At 43.1% G+C, this 19323-nt stretch overlaps 1 protein-coding gene across 4 annotated transcripts in view; it reads right to left on the bottom strand.

The window, feature by feature from the left end:
• Positions 1–19323, bottom strand: part of LOC120986318 (RING finger protein 112-like) — a 248188-nt gene that overhangs the window by 10248 nt on the left and 218617 nt on the right. For 2 of the 4 annotated variants that reach the window (XM_040414829.1, XM_040414832.1), the window contains 3 exons: positions 18822–18945; positions 8868–8998; positions 249–302 (listed from right to left, as the gene is read on the bottom strand). The exons of 1 other annotated variant lie outside the window; for it this stretch is intronic. In XM_040414829.1, the coding sequence (XP_040270763.1) occupies positions 249–302; positions 8868–8998; positions 18822–18945 (309 nt within the window). The remainder of the gene's footprint in view (positions 1–248; positions 303–8867; positions 8999–18821; positions 18946–19323) is intronic. One more of the 4 variants, XM_040414833.1, reaches the window with a different exon arrangement.

Genomic DNA, 19323 nt, shown 5'->3' with positions numbered 1-19323 from the left:
AGATATTGATGACGTATACTGAGGATAGGTCATCAATATTCTACTCCTGGAAAACTCCTTTAATATTTAGTAACATTAGTAACTTGAGGACGCACTGTGTATATTTTGATAAGAAGAAAGCACAGTGCTACTCAGGACACAACGTATATCCATAGCAGCTCAACCTTTTTCTGTAGATTTCACCCAGTAGATTTTTATTGTCTGCCAATAGACTTGTTGAAGGCACATTTAGTATATGTAACACTCACCTCTGATGGACTGGAGATGTTGTACTTCAGATCATTAAGGTATGACACAAACTCCTGCAAAAAAACAACATAGAGTGAAAGTTTACGATATTCTAAATCCTAAAATTGTCTAATGTTTCCTCAGTCAGAAGAGCCTAAAACAAGTCTGTGTATCGTGCCAAGGGAGTCACTTGTACAGAGGATACAGCCAGTGATGACATTGTGGCTGGCATGGGGACATTGTTGTTTTTGGAATTTTGTGGCTTATATAGGGGACAATGTTAGATGCCAGAGGAGAATTTTGTCTGGCATGGGCGTTTATGGCTATCGTGGGAATATTGTGGTGGGCATGACTGCACTGTGGTTGACATAGGCATATTGTTTTTTGGATAAGGGACAATGTGGATGGCATGAGGTGTACTGTGTCTAGCATGGGGGCTTTAAGGTTGTTACTGGTATATTGTTGCTGTCATAGTGGGCATTGTAGCTGGTATGTGTTCACTTTGGTTGTCAGGGGGGCATTGTTACTTCATGAGGTCATTTATTTCATTGCGGCTGTGACTACGGTATTGTGACTATCTTGGAGTCATTGTGACTGTCATCGGGCATTGTGACCGGCAAGTGGAACATTGGGTAGGCATAAGGGACATCGTGGCTGGCAAGAGGGCAATCTGTGGCATTATGGCTGATATTCAGGCATTGTGGCTGGCATAAGGGATATAGTGGTGGTTGTGGTCATCATAGGAGACGTGGCATAAAGGTAAAGAGTCTGGATAGCAAACTCTGAAAAGGTGCGTCATATCTGGAAGTAGCTTTCATGGTGGTCTGGGCAAGATTGAAAAGGCAGGGAAGGTGAACAACTACAATCAGAGAACATATCACGACTGAGTCATTGGATATATTGCTCTTTATAAACATTCATAGATGGCTAAAAAAGTCAAATTCAACCATTTAATAAATTACTTACAAAGCCAAGTTCATCCAGATGAAGGCAAAAAGCATTCTTGATGGCCCTAATCAGTACTGTACTGCCAGTATATTGTGGTAATAATTGGTAATGTTACATTGGTATTTATATTTAAAGGAATGCTCTATGTACTTACAATGGGACAAATTTGTGGAAGACATGTTTATGGGGAATATGAATATAAATTGAAATATTATTTAAGAGGCTCACCCGCTAGCGAGGGTAGGGTGGGTGACTTTGCCAAGACTGACTCACCCTATCAGAAGGAAAAGGATTGAATTTGTATATATAGTGTTAGTCGGGCACTCGCAACTATGGTTCACTCAGAGAGCAGGAGATTTGATTCATTAAAATCCTATTTTATTGTTCTATAAACATATATGTTAGTTTTAACGATTACAAAAAATATACATGAAATATGTTATAAACATTTACAAACCGGATTCCAAAAAAGTTGGGACACTATACAAATCGTGAATAAAAACTGAATGCAATGATGTGGAGGTGCCAACTTCTAATATTTTATTCAGAATAGAACATAAATCACGGAACAAAAGTTTAAACTGAGAAAATGTACCATTTTAAGGGAAAAATATGTTGAATCAGAATTTCATGGTGTCAACAAATCCCCAAAAAGTTGGGACAAGGCCATTTTCACCACTGTGTGGCATCTCCCCTTCTTCTTACAACACTCAACAGATGTCTGGGGACCGAGGAGACCAGTTTCTCAAGTTTAGAAATAGGAATGCTCTCCCATTCTTGTCTAATACAGGCCTCTAACTGTTCAATCGTCTTGGGCCTTCTTCGTTGCACCTTCCTCTTTATGATGCGCCAAATGTTCGCTATAGGTGAAAGATCTGGACTGCAGACTGGCCATTTCAGTACCCGGATCCTTCTCCTACGCAGCCATGATGTTGTGATTGATGCAGAATGTGGTCTGGCATCAGTGGCGTAGCTATAGGGGTCGCAATTGCGACCGGGCCCCTAAGTCAGGGGGGCCCACGGGGCCCCCCAGGAGATAATGAGTAAAGCCCTGGCCCGGGTAGTTTACAATACTTGTGCGCTGCAGGCGGCGCCGGCCCTAACCCCCAGGCGTTCCCATGGTGACGGGGAAGCTTGCCTGGGGGTTAGAATATACCATCGGATCTGAGTTTTACGAGCTCAGTGAGATCGTAAAAACTCAAATCCGATGGTATATTCTAACCTCCCACGTCAGTGAGTGAGCGCCGCCCCCCGCACTGCCTGCTGTTACCGGAGCTAAGACTAAGTAAGATATCCAAATAATCCAAGTAAAGAGCTCAGCAATGAGCAATGATTAAAGTTAAAGTAGTTACTGATTAGTTTATAAATATACTGCTGTGAGCGTCGGGGAGGGAGATCTGTGGATGGCAGTGCCATCCACAGATTCCCCTACAGTGCCATCCACAGATCCCCCTCCCCTAAACAGTGCCATCCACAGATCTCCCCCCTAAACAGTTCCATCCACAGATCCCCCCCTCCCCTAAACAGTGCCATCCACAGATCTCCCCCCTAAACAGTGCCATCCACAGATCTCCCCCCTAAACAGTGCCATCCACAGATCCCCCTCCCCTAAACAGTGCCATCATGGCACTGTTTAGGGGAGGGGGGGATCTGTGGATGGCACTGTTTAGGGGGATCTGTGGATGGCACTGTTTAGGGGGGAGATCTGTGGATGGCACTGTTTAGGGGGGATCTGTGGATGGCACTGTTTAGGGGGGGTCTGTGGATGGCACTGTTTAGGGGGGATCTGTGGATGGCACTGTTTAGGGGGGGATCTGTGGATGGCACTGTTTAGGGGGGATCTGTGGATGCCACTGTTTAGGGGGGATCTGTGGATGGCACGGGGGGGGGGCATAATTTTATTTGCTATAGGGCCCATGCATTTCTAGCTACGCCCCTGTCTGGCATTATCTTGTTGAAAAATGCAGGGTCTTCCCTGAAAGAGATGACGTCTGGATGGGAGCATATGTTGTTCTAGAACCTGAATATATTTTTCTGCATTGATGGTGCCTTTCCAGACATGCAAGCTGCCCATGCCACACGCACTCATGCAACCCCATACCATCAGAGATGCAGGCTTCTGAACTGAGCGTTGATAACAACTTGGGTTGTCCTTGTCCTCTTTGGTCCGGGTGACATGGCGTCCCAGGTTTTCCAACTAGAACTTCGAATCGTGACTCGTCTGACCACAGAACAGTCTTCCATTTTGCCACACTCCATTTTAAATGATCCCTGGCCCAGTGAAAACGCCTGAGCTTGTGGATCTTGCTTAGAAATGGCTTCTTCTTTGCACTGTAGAGTTTCAGCTGGCAACGGCGGATGGCACTGTGGATTGTGTTCACTGACAATGGTTTCTGGAAGTATTCCTGAGCCCATTCTGAGATTTCCTTTACAGTAGCATTCCTGTTTGTGGTGCAGTGTCGTTTAAGGGCCCGGAGATCACGGGCATCCAGTATGGTTTTACAGCCTTGACCCTTACGCACAGAGATTGTTCCAGATTCTCTGAATCTTCGGATGATGTTATGCACAGTTGATGATGATAGATGCAAAGTCTTTGCAATTTTTCGCTGGGTAACACCTTTCTGATATTGCTCCACTATCTTTCTGCGCAACATTGTGGGAATTGGTGATCCTCTACCCATCTTGGCTTCTGAGAGACACTGCCACTCTGAGAAGCTCTTTTTATACCCAATCATGTTGCCAATTGACCTAATTAGTGTTAATTGGTCTTCCAGCTCTTCGTTATGCTCAAATTTACTTTTTCCAGCCTCTTATTGCTACTTGTCCCAACTTTTTTGGGATTTGTTGACACCGTGAAAATTTGAATCAACGTATTTTTCCTTTAAAATGATACATTTACTCGGATTAAACGTTTGATCTGTCATCTACGTTCTATTACAAATAAAATATTGACATTTGCCATCTCCACATCATTGCATTCAGTTTTTATTCACAATTTGTTTAGTGTCCCAACTTTTTTGGAATCCGGTTTGTAATAAAAAATAATAAATACTATATAAAACTTTGTAAAACGTTAAAACTTCTATGGCACACTGTTGGTATATTCCTATAACATACAATTAATGAAGCTCCTATGATACACTGTCAGTGAGAGTTGTTGGTATAAAAGTTGCTGGTGTATTTTGATTTTTGAACACTAGATGGCGCTTGGGTTCAACTTTCAGTTTGAGTTGCAATGTAGTTATCGACTGCAATGTATTGGGCTGCAATATATTTCTTATCAGCCAGATGGCGCTAGTCCTTGCAGTAATGGATAATTGCTTGCAAAGTTCCGCTGTGTACAGATCCTACTAGTAGATGATTACTTGCAGAGTTCAGCTGGAAATGTTGTATGCTTATCAAGTGTTACTCAAGATTATTCAAAAGTCAGAATGTTGATATATCCTCTATGGAGAGGTGCACATGTGCGGTTTATATGGATCTGTCCATGGAGGTAAATAATTTAAGTACACAGTCTTAATGTGCTATATAGCCTTTTAACTATCATGGCGTCCCACGTGTTAATATAATATTAAATACCTCTTGTTGCCCTTGACGGCTTTGTCTTGATACCAGGTTTATTACTTCTCATCCCCAGTAGGTCGGCTTGGCTTCAGGTCTCTATTGTTCAAGGCCTTCCTGTATGTAGGTGAGCAGGCAACCACTGAGGAAGAAGTAAGATACTTCGAAACGCGTTTGGGGAGACGACCTGCTCACTTACCTCCACATTGGCCCGTATCAAACATTGGCGTGAAGTCCGGATATCCAGGAATCCCTCGGATTTACTTCATATTAAACCCACATGGAGGCATGATGAAATCCTACATACAGGAAGGCCTTGAACAATAGAGACCTGAAGCCGAGCCGACCTACTGGGGATGAGAAGTAATAAACCTGGTATCAAGACAAAGCCATCAAGGGCAACAAGAGGTATTTAATATTATATCAACACGTGGGACGCCACGACAGTTAAAAGGCTATATAGCACATTAAGACTGTGTACTTAAATTATTTACCTCCATGGACAGATCCATATAAACCGCACATGTGCACCTCTCCATAGAGGACAAATCAACATTCTGACTTTTGAATACTCTTGAGTAATACTTGATAAGCATACAACATTTCCAGCTGAACTCTGCAAGTAATCATCTACTAGTAGGCTCTGTACACAGCGGAACTTTGCAAGCAATTATCCATTACTGCAAGGACTAGCGCCACCTGGCGGATAAGAAATATATTGCAGCCGATAACTGCATTGCAACTCAAACTGAAAGTTGAACACAAGCGCCATCTAGTGTTCAAAAATCAAAATACACCAGCAACTTTTATACCAACAACTCTCACTGACAGTGTACCATAGGAGCTTTATTGTTAGTGTGTTATAGAAATATATCAACAGTGTGTCATAGAAGTTTTAAAGTTTTACAAAGTTTTATATAGTATTTATTATTTTTTATTGAATGTTCATAACATATTTTATGTATATTTTTTGTAATCGTTAAACCTAACATATATGTTTATAGAACAATAAAATAGGATTTGAATTAATCAAATCTCCTGATCTCTGAGTGAACCATAGTTGCGAGTGCCCGACTAACACTATATATACATGTTTATGGGGAAAATGTCGTGCAACACTCCTGAGTATCCTGACTTTGTGTGAACATCACGCTATCCTCCTTAACATTTGTACCCTCCCTCAGATAACCGGTGCCCCAAGGAGACCTATAAGTCAAGCAGCACCCTTGGTTATATCACCAGTATATGCCATAACATTATGGTCAGTGGAACCCCAGTCAGTCCTGAGAATATAGAGACCAAGATCCTTTTGGCATGTGTCTTGGACAGCGAATGGGACTGCACTGCAGCATATGGTCGGGAATTTCACTATGATGACTACCAAAGCAAACAGACATTTGTCAAATATACAGTATGCAGTATTCATTACATCATGTGCAGGCAGTCGCCACATCTCACATAGGCCGTTATGACTTAGAACAGACCAACTATGTACCTCTCACAATAAAAGTTTAGGATGTTTTTTAAAAAAATGTTGTGGCTGTATTTTTATTTTTGAGGACATTGTCCCAGTTAGTGAGGCTGATGGACTCTTAAATCTGTTTTCCCAGAAGTTCAGCGTTTTTGCGCCTTCCTGACAAAAAAAACCCCTTTTGAATGACAGTTGGAAGGTTATTACTTTATGGTCACTATTTCCCAGGTGTTCCCCGACCTGCACGTCTGTTCTTCTGTCAGGTCTATGGGTTAATACTAAGTCCAGTATGACCGTCCCTCTAGTCGGGTCCTGAACCAGTTGGGAAAGGTATTTATCTTTGGTTATTGCCAAGAACCTGTTTCCTTTATGAGATGTACAGGTTTCAGTTTCCCAGTCTGTATCCCCATAATAACGACCTCATTATGATTTGCCGCCTTGTCTATCTCATTTAGGCCTAGTTCACACGAACGTGTGTGATCTGTGGCCGTATTGCAGGGCGCAATACATGGCAACAGTTCCGTGTGCATTCCGCATCACGGATGCGGACCCATTCACTTCAATGGGTCCGCAAATCCGGAATTGTGGAACGGCCGCACGGAACGGGACCCCTCGGGAGCACTACGGAAAGCTTCCGTGGGGTTACGTCCCGTACTTCCGTTCCGCAAAAAGATAGAACATGTCCTATCTTTTAGCGGAACAGGCGGATCGCGGACCTATTAAAGTTAATGGGTCCGCGATCCCATGCGGCTGACCTACGGCCGGCGATCGTGCATTGCGGCCCGCTATTTGCAGGCCGCAGCACGGGCACGGGTCACACACGTTCGTGTGAACTCGGCCTTGTAGTAGATTTTCTGTGGACTCTGGTATATTAGGTGGCTTATAACAAACGCCTATCAGCATTTTATTATTGGTTTTCTCCCCCATGTATTTCTACCCACAGTGACTCCGCATGTTCATTACCCACAATTGTATCTTCCTGGCCTGCAGGCTTAAACTGGACTTTACATAAAAGCAAACTTCTCCACCTTTCCAGTTTTTTTTACGATCCTTTGTAAACAGACTGGAACCCTGTACATTAACCGCAAAGTCATAACTATCATCCAGCCATCATAGCCATGTCTCCTCCTCAGTCATTACAAATTCCATGATCTAACCAATTATGGTCTTGCCTTGACTCTAATTGTCTCACACGGCAAAGATACTCAGGTGTATGTTCACTTTGAAACCATTAATCACACTGCCTGAAGAACGTATTTAAAAGAAAATAATAAGGTATTTCTTAGTAACTGGTTAAAAGGGAAAGATTCTGTGTATCACTTTGGTGGCTTTCAGGCACCAGACTGAGCTGATGTAGTCGGGAATAATTATTGACCCACTACACCTAAAACAGTCTGGACTAGATCCTAATCCTGCTAGCACACTGATGCTAATTGAATGCAGGATAAGGAATAAGGGCACAGTTCATATATTTTAGGTGGGCTATGGTGCACTAGCTGCAATCCTGCAAATATCAGTGCAGACTGGCAGCTTGCAGTGTACTAATAATGGATGGCCTGTTTTAAGTCTTAGTCTGTATCGACACCACGTCTCACACTCTGCTGCATATGGGTGTAGTCCACACGCAGCAACAGGACATTCATTCAGCATGCAGCACCTCAATTAAGACTACACACTCAGCTGCCTAGATCTGCGCCCCCACTCTTGCGTGAACCGCAGTGGGACTAAGTCTCAGATCTCAGACACACTTATGGTCACGCCTTGCCCTGTGAATGTGCGGAGATCTGTCAGACTGGCTGCACATGTCTGACTTCTCTGTTTGTTTTGATTTGAGTTTGAGCTGGATCCACCTTCCCTCAGGTGTACTGGGTTTCATTGTTAGTGAGACTATTTATCCCTCCTTCCCCCAGTGGCCTGTGCGGGTTATAGTTCTTTCCTGGGAGCTCTTGATGTGTGGTGGATCGTCTGCTCCAGCTCTGCTCAAGATAAGTCATCTTCTTTATTTCCTTTTGTGTGTTTTATCTAGGCCTCTAGGGAGACGCTTGCTTCCTCTTGGTTTGAAGAAGTAGGTTGCCTCTTCCCTTTTCACTGCTGCTTAGGGTTTGCCCAGGGTGTTTAGGTTTAGGCACGAGGGCATGTGCATATCCACCATAAGGGTATGCACATGGGCACAGCAGTCTAGGGAAAGCTTTTAGGGATCACTAGGAGGTGACTCTTTTCTCCCTAGCTTTTGCGCCTAGCCATTGTTCTGTTTGTTTTCCTGTGTTTGGTTATTTCCCCGCTTACCTACCTATCGTGACACTTATGTTCAGACCAGCCATTGAGCCGCCTCTAACATTCATGCACCCTGCCTACAGAACAGTGTCCTAATCATAGATCAACAGCTCAACGCGTTATGCCCCGTGTCTTCAGGAGCAAAAGTCTCTCATTAGGTAGCCTGTATAGTGTGGGGCACTTTTTTCTTTACAGGCTACCTAATGAGAGACTCTTGCCTTGTCTCACCACACATTCCCAATGCAGTAAATCCAACTTCTCGATACTTATCTCCCTTAACATAGGGGCAGGTGGAAGGTGGTTGGCCAGTTTGGTTGAGACTGGGCAGCTTTAGAGGAGACAATTATAGTTTGTTGTGTAAGAAAATTATAACTGTGATACCAACCATCATAATCCTAATCATTTCCCTACATGTGGATGTATTTTCAGAGTCAGCAGGTCCAATATTGAGATAGATTCTCTTCACTACGCCTGACAGATATGTTCTCAAGCTGTCCTGGAATTCTTTATTCATATCTGTAAAAATAGCAATAATAGTTATAATGACCTAGGTAATATATAGGTATGTAACCAGTAGCCATGTGTAAAATTTTCTTGTGCAAGGAGATTAGATTCATGGATTGGATGCAGTGGTGTAATCTTGTATGACCTGGACCAAATGAGAAGGCAATCACATTAAATATGAAAGTTGGCTGCTCCCAATGTGCCCAACATTACTATCAGTGTAGCTAATACTGGCATCCTTGAGCTTAAAAAAGGCCTCGAAGGCTGTCTAATATTGATGCCTATTAGAGCATAAAGAAATGTACAGCCTATCAACATAGGACATTACCATATAGGTAAAAAATGGGTACAAAATGTTTGAAATAGTGAAATATAATTTAATTATAAAAAAACAAGGGCACAAAATAAAAAAAATACAATAAGCGCTCCTGTTTTAATGTATAAAAATTGGTTAATAAAAACATACTTCTCTTTGGTATCCGCATATAAAGTTATTCTGTCAAGTATGGCAAATGGAGCGAAGAATTAAAAAAATGTCGGAATTGCTTTTTTTCATATATTCTGCTTTTTTTTTTAAAAATTACATGATTTTAATGTAAAGGGGATTTCAAGGACTTTCAGGCTTGGTTCAAGTGAATGGTAGCAGCGCTGCTGTGTAGTTCTGTTGCCTAGTTCTGGCACCACAACTACTTAAAATAGTTGTGTAACAGACAGTGGGTGTGGACCCACTGTGCCAAATACAGTAACCAGTTTGACTTTGGGCTGAACCTAGGACGTTGTACTAGCGGCTCCCTGGTATTCACTCAGTAACACCTATACAGGGATCTGACTTCACCGCAGGGAACCAACCAGGTTGCTACCTGCTGGAGTAGTCCTGGTGTAGTTGGCTGCTGACTCACGGGGGCCAGAGACACCGGTGTGAAGCACCAGAAAGCGTAGTCTGAGAACGGTCAAAAGTCAGAGCAGGCTGAGTACTTGCATATTCCATACAACAATTCTGAGGTCGGGGCAGGCAGAGTACTTGTGTAGTCCACGTCACAGTTCCAAGGTTGAGGGGAGGCAGCAAGGATCAGAATCGGTAGACAGACAAGATTCGGTACACGGGCATTCAGATAAGAGATCACCTTCACTGGTTACTTGTGACAAGAAAACCTCAAAGCTCAGATGAGGAGGTGGATCCACTGCCCAACCAAATAAGGAGACTGATCAGTAACTTAGGCTACTTTCACACCAGCAGGGTTCAGCAAAAACGTTTCCGTTACTGATATAATACAACCATCTGCATCCGTTATGAACAGATCCGGTTGTGTTATCTTATTGCCAAGACTAGTCCCAATACACACAGGGAGAGTGGAGTGATGCACGCCTCATGCAGTTTCTGAGCTGAAGGAAGTAAATTCCTGGTCCTTCTTGACATTAGCCGTTGTACAGGACTACTGCTGGTGCCTTCTGATGGGATATTTCTCCAGTCGAGAGCAACTTTCCAGAGATCCCTGCCATCTCATTTAGCTTTTTTTTATGGAGTGTTTTTACTATTTTTACAGCATGTTCAGCTTTATTATTGGACTGATATGGGGATGATGTAATATGTTCAAATTCCCACTATCGTGCAAACTCTGAGCTGACATACTGTGGTCTGTTATCCGTAATGACAGAATCAAGGATTCCATGTCTGCAAAAATGTGCTTTGCAGCATTCTATAATGGTTTCAGTAACTAAGTCCCAGAAATCTGAATAGTAATCTTGTCCTGGCAAGTAAAATAAGTCCATGCCTAGTTTGCTCCAGGGTCCAGTGGGTAATTTGTGAGTCATCAGTGGTTCTTTTGTTTGTTTCCACATATATTAATTGCACGTATTACAGTTCTTTATTGAAAGTTGAGGCTTCTAATGTCACATAACCCTGTGACATGAGAAGGTCCTTACGGCATATAAAGTTTAGAAGACAGGGAGTCTGTTCTGTGTCCTGGACAGGCAAATAGTAGAAACATTGGTGTCTACACCACCACCACCAAGTGCTTAATTCAGAGAACTGTGCAGAAGGCAACAAACTGAAGTCACATTACAGAGCCAGACCACAACCTGTGTACCAGCCCCATAACTGAGGATTGTAAGAGGGGAGCAGCCTGATATCAGTACAAGCACTAGACTGAAGTCCAAGGCACCTGGTGTAAGGAAACTGTATCCTGTAGAAGAACACTGACTGCTGCGCATTGCTGTGGATGTCCATGAGCCCTGATTATTGTTTCTAGCGACTGTTCACGTATAAAAGTTTGAGACATTCAGGTGTGTTGGTTGCACTGGTCATGTTATTTGTTGTATCATACTGTTAGTCAGTAGAGAATTTCACATTACATTATGTTGTTGTTGTTGTCATCCACCTGGCGAGAGTGAACCCTCACTATCATTTCTGAGTGCATCTTTTTTGCTATGAGGACCTCATGTCTTTTATACAGAATTCCATTTTGTATGTTTATCTCATCCCTAAAGTCCCAGTAGTCCTGATAAAAAGGGCAAGTTTTTTGTCTGGTCTGGCTATCCTGTAAGAACTCTTGTTTTTTAATGCTTGCAAGACTTCATCTTGTTCAGTGAACTTTTGAATTTGTTGTAGGCACAGATCAGAAACTCTTAGATATTCAGCAAAGTTTATCTGCTCTATTTTGTTAGAAAACACATCCCCTACTTGTATCGAGAAAATCGGGAGTATACCTGTCCGCTGATTTGCGATTCTATGGTAGTCAATGGATAATTTAAAGGGGTTATCCTGAAAAAGATAATGATGACTTATCCTCAGGATAGGTCTTCATTATCACATCAGCTGAGGTTCAAGTCCTGACGTCCCCGTTGATCAGCTGGTTTAGGGAGCCGCTGTGCTTACCTGAGCTCTGGTGAGCGATGCAGGCTCCTGGCAGCTTTCCAAGGACAGCGCCGTACATCATATAGAGGCTTTGGTTGGTATTGCAGCTCTGCCCGATTGACTTGAATGACACTGTTGCCCTATGCTGAGGATGTCATAAATATATTTTCCTGGATAACCCCTTTAAGTCTTTGGGGTGGATGCATATTCCATTATTTCCAGCTTCTCTAATCTCTCCATTTCCACCTTTAACTCTGCTTTGAGGGAAGTCGCACTCTATGTGGTTGGTGTTGTACAGAAGGTATTGTTTCATCAATTTCTAGGTGATACTCTCCAGGTAGACACCACAGTCCTTGGAAAACATCTGTATATTCAGTGGTGATCATGTCATAAGATAAGGATGAGAGATTGTAGTAGAGTTGTCACGATACAAGAATTTTGAGCTCAATTTCAAAACCAAGAATTGCAATTCTCGATACCAATTTGATACCTCACAAAAAAAACACACACATTGCCCATTATGTGAGGCGGTCTCTTACTATTAATGTTAGACACATGGAAGTCTAAATCGATAAAGCCATGTGCCTAACATATAGTAAGGCCAACAAGTACCTCCTCCTCATATCATGGACAACATGGGGACCCATGGCTGCCTTCATACTGTCATTCCACATACAGGACACGCAGGAACCTCTGTTTACACAACCACCGTAAGACTGCAGCTAAGTTAGGGCAGAATCTGTGGGAACCCCATATGAAGAGTTACACTGGGGCTCCCCTACTCCTGAGACCCCCTACATTCTCACCCCCAGCTCTCCAGAATCGGGCACTGTGCTAAACATCCCATTGCTCTCCAAGCTGCTTCAGTATCTCACCACATGGAAAGCAGCAATAGTAAAAGTACAAACCGGATTCCAAAAAAGTTGGGACACTATACAAATCGTGAATAAAAACTGAATGCAATGATGTGGAGGTGCCAACTTCTAATATTTTATTCAGAATAGAACATAAATCACGGAACAAAAGTTTAAACTGAGAAAATGTACCATTTTAAGGGGAAAATATGTTGAATCAGAATTTCATGGTGTCAACAAATCCCCAAAAAGTTGGGACAAGGCCATTTTCACCACTGTGTGGCATCTCCCCTTCTTCTTACTACACTCAACAGACCGAGGAGACCAGTTTCTCAAGTTTAGAAATAGGAATGCTCTCCCATTCTTGTCTAATACAGGCCTCTAACTGTTCAATCGTCTTGGGCCTTCTTTGTTGCACCTTCCTCTTTATGATGCGCCAAATGTTCTCTATAGGTGAAAGATCTGGACTGCAGACTGGCCATTTCAGTACCCGGATCCTTCTCCTACGCAGCCATGATGTTGTGATTGATGCAGAATGTGGTCTGGCATTATCTTGTTGAAAAATGCTGGGTCTTCCCTGAAAGAGATGACATCTGGATGGGAGCATATGTTGTTCTAGAACCTGAATATATTTTTCTGCATTGATGGTGCCTTTCCAGACATGCAAGCTGCCCATGCCACACGCACTCATGCAACCTCATACCATCAGAGATGCAGGCTTCTGAACTGAGCGTTGATAACAACTTGGGTTGTCCTTGTCCTCTTTGGTCCGGATGACATGGCGCCCCAGATTTCCAAAAAGAACTTCGAATCGTGACTCGTCTGACCACAGAACAGTCTTCCATTTTGCCACACTCCATTTTAAATGATCCCTGGCCCAGTAAAAACGCCTGAGCTTGTGGATCTTGCTTAGAAATGGCTTCTTCTTTGCACTGTAGAGTTTCAGCTGGCAACGGCGGATGGCACGGTGGATTGTGTTCACTGACAATGGTTTCTGGAAGTATTCCTGAGCCCATTCTGTGATTTCCTTTACAGTAGCATTCCTGTTTGTGGTGCAGTGTCGTTTAAGGGCCCGGAGATCACGGGCATCCAGTATGGTTTTACGGCCTTGACCCTTACGCTCAGAGATTGTTCCAGATTCTCTGAATCTTCGGATGATGTTATGCACAGTTGATGATGATAGATGCAAAGTCTTTGCAATTTTTCGCTGGGTAACACCTTTCTGATATTGCTCCACTATCTTTCTGCGCAACATTGTGGGAATTGGTGATCCTCTACCCACACTTGGCTTCAGAGACACTGCCACTCTGAGAAGCTCTTTTTATACCCAATCATGTTGCCAATTGACCTAATTAGTGTTAATTGGTCTTCCAGCTCTTCGTTATGCTCAAATTTACTTTTTCCAGCCTCTTATTGCTACTTGTCCCAACTTTTTTGGGATTTGTTGACACCGTGAAAATTGGAATCAACGTATTTTTCCTTTAAAATGATACATTTACTCGGATTAAACGTTTGATCTGTCATCTACGTTCTATTACAAATAAAATATTGACATTTGCCATCTCCACATCATTGCATTCAGTTTTTATTCACAATTTGTTTAGTGTCCCAACTTTTTTGGAATCCGGTTTGTAGTAAATGACTCAAAGTGTACTATAGGGAGTCACCTCATATCATATATAACCTCATCATATACAACCTGGACCTCAATGTATCATGCTGTGAGCTGTGCCACCAGTGGGATGTTCTCATCAGCAGCTCAGCACTATGTCCTGAGGGCGGGGACTGGTCCTGGTCTCCTTCTTCAGGGTTATCAATGACACGTCCTTCCAGCGCTCCCTCTCCAATCTCACCCCCGCTTCCCTGCAGCTCTCTCTGCTTCTGTGCTCTCTCCTGGCGCCACTGATGAGTACACGGTGTGCGCCGGGCAGTGCAAGCACCATGCTCTCTAATTGGAACTTCTACTAAGCTGGGCAATATCCCAGCTTAGTATGAGAAAATGCCAAATTCAGTATCGACCTGAACCGGGTATCAAAGTATGGAAAAACTATTGAGACTTCGATACCCGGTGCAAACCTAGATTGCAGTTGTTTGATGGTCATCATGTAGCGATACATTATGTTCTACATTCCGTGTAAGCAGCCCCATTTTCTGACATGTATCTTCTCAGAGAAGTGGCTTCTTGTGGTACAAACCATGGTGCTCCTGGAGTGCTTACTGCTCCTGTTGTATGAACCATTGTGAATACTGATTCTTCGGAGCTACTGCTCTTGATCTTTGCGTTTAGGCACTTGCTTTCTGCCTGCATGCTGTAAAAGAATGGTTTTGCTTTTTGCACTTACTACAGGTTTCTCCATATACAGGACAGTGCTTTCTACCGCATGGGTGGATGCTTCCACAGTATGTCTGTTGTCAACTGACAGCGCTTTTGTTTTCACCTTGCCTTCTTCAGTTTTTTTTTTTTCATGGGCTGCTTTTTTGTGTGTTTTTCAGCATAATTTACAGCTTTAGTTTTGCTTTTGCTATCGTGGACTTCTTGTATTTTTATTCCTTTAAGTTTATAGCTTCTACTCAGTAGCTCTCTGTAGGTTCAGGTCTGGTACTCTGAGCATTGTATTTCTTGCTTTAATGTCTTGATCCCAGAACTATTCTGTGAGCCACAAGGGAGTTGTGGAGGATGGAAGTAGTTGTACTCACAGTTTGGACGCTTCCTGGGCCATGCAGTGGTAGAAGCACACCCTTCAGGGCACACCCTGGTTCTGGGGTTTTCCTGCCTGATGGTGGTGCCCTTAGTGGTGATGAATTGTGAGGTGCAAGGCAGGGTTCCCGACAGCTGAAGTTGATGAAGTGTGGCAGTGCAGGAAATAATGAAGCCAAATTAACAACAAAATGGTTCTTTACTGCAGAATTAAGTTCAGATATATTAGTCACAGTTCTCAACATGCATGGACTGGCAGTTCTTATACAGTTTGCATTTCCCATAGTTCTTACAGGTTACTCGGCTGCTGTAATAGTTAGCAGATCTAGATATTTCTCTGAATCAATTTTCATCACACTGCACTTTTCTCTGAAGCCTAAGCATCCAGAAATAGGGGTGCAACACTTCTCACTATGCCACCACGAGGCAGACCCCTGTGTCAGAATAAGTTCTTCAATTCTTACAGGTTGATGTGCTTGCAATAAATGTTTCCACAACTTTAGTAAATCTTTAGCAACTTCCACAGTGTGTTTGTAATGTATGTCCAGGCACCATAAGACTTAAATCTACTGAACAAGTTTGCTGTAGAGTCTGTAAACTTCTTGTAGGCAATTTGTCTCCACAGGACTACTACACACACCTCCTCTCCACACTGGAATGCTTTTCAAATATTTTTGTTTCTTTTTTCTCTTTAGCTTTTGCTCCTGGTTCACTGTCCAGGGCTCACTCCTTCCACTTTCCAGCTAGACTGCCCTACACTGAGGCCTAACCACTCCCTATGGAGAGGGTGACAACATCCTCACCTAGTAGTCACAATTAAGACCTGCCAACTCCTTACTGATCTTTGTATGGCAATGCAATAATACATGTTAAAGCATATTTTAACCTTTTTTACAGAACACACATTGAATTCACCTTACTCACATGGTACTGCAAGCTGCATCAGTTTTGTCAGATAGCGATCTGGTCTTGGTTTGTGGTATTGAAGATGTCTCATATGTGATGTTACGTGAGGGCATAAAATGACTCTTTAATGCATCCAGAAAATGCCCGAGTTTTCTGTATGTCTGGCTTGTCGGCATCAGAGAGTGAGAGGTGCTGATATATACGCAGACAGTTTCTCCCCAGTACTGAGCATCATGTGGCTATCCTTACTTTGGCGTCTTTCTTATCAAGTTCAGTTGCCACCTCATAATCTTCTCTTTGGACTTTGAAATATTCCCTTTACAGTCCCTTGGAGATGGATAAGGAAGCCGTTGGCAGCCATTTTCTGTAATGCTGTGTGTCTCTTATTAGTAACTTACCCAAAAAGCAATTCTTGATGATTTTTTTTTTGTGATTTTAGGACTTTAGTGGCTTCTAAAACACCAAAACTGGGTCCGCTTCTGACACCATGGGGGAAATTTATCATCTCCCTTAACCACTTTTCTGGTATAAAAAAAAGTCACAAACCTTGTCCTTGCGATTGTTTTAACGCCATTGTGAAAAAATATTTTGCAAACTTGGCTTTGTATGCTGCCCTTACTACTTTTCCGAAAAAAGGGAGTGAGGATGGGGCATGACCAGCGTCCACGACACATTTGTCTTTATTTCCAACAATTTTCTGGAGCATAGAAAAACCGAAATTTACAGCAGCTCTGAGCTGCATTAGCTTTCTGTTTAGGTGCATGTCCCGTCATAAGTTAGGCTATCCAATGGCAGCGCTGGGGACATCAAGAGCGGTGAAGAAAACAACGGTCTTGATAAATCTCCCCCTATGTTTCATGAGGCCATTTAGGGTATTTCAAGAATAACTTTATTGAGACACATGTAACATATCACAAACTTTTCAAAAATCTTTTGATATGTCATAGAGATATATCAAACGTTTAGATCGATAGGGGTCTGAGCGCTGAGACCCCCATCAATCCCTAGAACGAGGGAAGAGCAGCACGCGCATATCGCGCTCTCTCCTCGCTGCTGAGGAAGGAATCGAGATGGACCCATGAAGCCTGTCTAAGTGCTATATTCGGCTTCTCTCCCCTCATTCTAGGGATCGTGGAGGTTTTAGCACTCTAATCTAAATCTAAACTTTCAATATGATTCTATGACATATAAAAAGTTTGGGAAAAAGTTTAAAAACCCTTTAACAACTATCATATCTATGTAGCCTGCAGGTGGCAGTAAACACATTACCACTAAGCTTAGGCTACTTTCACACTTGCGTTCGGGGCTCCGCTTGTGAGCTCCGTTTGAAGGCTCTCACAAGCGGCCCCGAACGGATCCGTCCAGCCCTAATGCATTCTGACTGGATGCGGATCCGCTCAGAATGCATCAGTCTGGCTCCGCTTGGCTTCCGCTTCGCTCAGCAGGCGGACACCCGAACGCTGCTTGCAGCGTTCGGTTGTCCGCCTGGCCGTGCGGAGGCAAACGGATCCGTCCAGAGTTACAATGGAAGTCAATGGGGGCAGATCCGTTTGAAGGTGACACAATATGGTGCAATTTTCATCCGCCCCCCATTGACTTTCAATGTAAAGTCTGGACGGATCGGTCTGAATACAAATTACACTTAGACGTTTTTCTGAAATATAATGCAAACAGTTCCGTTCTGAACGGATCCCATCGTTTGCATTATAGGAGCGGATCCGTCTGTACAGATACCAGACAGATCCGGTCCGAACGCAAGTGTGAAAGTAGCCTTAGAAAGAGTAAGAATTTCAATTGACAAATTATACTGTAGGTATACCAAAGGTGGCGGGATCCAAATTTATAGTGGTTACTTCTGCTGAGACACTCCTTAATTAGGGTACTTTCACACTTGCGTTTTTCTTTTTCCGGCATAGAGTTCCGTCACAGGGGCTCTATACCGGAAAAGAACTGATCAGGCATATCCCCATGCATTCTGAATGGAGAGTAATCAGTTTGCATCAGGATGTCTTCAGTTCAGTCGTTTTGACTGATCAGGCAAAAGAGAAAACCGCAGCATGCTACGGTTTTCTCTCCGGCGAAAAAAACTGAAGACTTGCCTGAACGCCGGATCCGGCATTTTTTCCCATAGGAATATATAAGCGCCGGATCCGGCATTCAGAATACCGGAATGCCGGATCCGTCGTTCCGGCATGCGCAGATCGGAAAAAATGTACAAGACGGATCCGTCGGTCCGCATGACAAGCGGAGAGACGGATCCGTCCTTGCAATGCATTTGTGAGACGGATCCGCATCCGGATCCGTCTCACAAATGCTTTCAGTCAGCGGCAGATCGGCGGATCCGGCGGCCAGTTCCGACGACGGAACTGCCCACCGGATCACACTGCCGCAAGTGTGAAAGTAGCCTTAGTCCTGTCCTGTACTATAAGATGTAGGATGCACAGGGTTTCTATATACATACAAGTGGGCCTGTATAGGTTATTAAAACAAGAAAAACCATGTAAGCGTAGTAATGACGACTACCTCTAAGTCTTCCCGTCTCCTGGCTAGTGATTTCTGGGCCTGGGTTCGGCATCAAGAAGCATTCGGAGGAACACTGATCAAGGACCTTCAAAAATGTGCAGTTCTTGTATCTTTTCTTCATTTTCTGTTCAGCAAAAACATTGGGGGAATTTTTTGAAGTCAGTTTCTCTTAAATCTGCCTTGGTGTAGTTTGCACAAAATTTATTAAGCCTCGCACTTTGCTAAAAACATAACACCTTCGTCTAGAGATTTTGCTCCAGTTATTTTTCACCATTTGATAAATCTGGCATAGAGCTAATTAACATAGCTGACATTGCCCACCTGCCCACCCGTTTTTTTAAAAAGTGCTGTAAAATCGCAAAAAGTCACACATTTTTGTGCAAAAATTATTAGTGGCAAAAAATTTGGGGAGCAAAGGGAATTATAAATTCCCCCTAAATCATAAACTTGCATTACCAGACTTCAGGGCACTAATCTATTAACGACAGTGGCTGCAAATAGC

The sequence above is a fragment of the Bufo bufo genome, chromosome 1 (genome assembly GCF_905171765.1).
Source record: "Bufo bufo chromosome 1, aBufBuf1.1, whole genome shotgun sequence".
NCBI lineage: Eukaryota > Metazoa > Chordata > Amphibia > Anura > Bufonidae > Bufo > Bufo bufo.
Note: the sequence above shows the minus strand (reverse complement) of the source record. Positions and strands in the feature narration are given on the sequence as shown.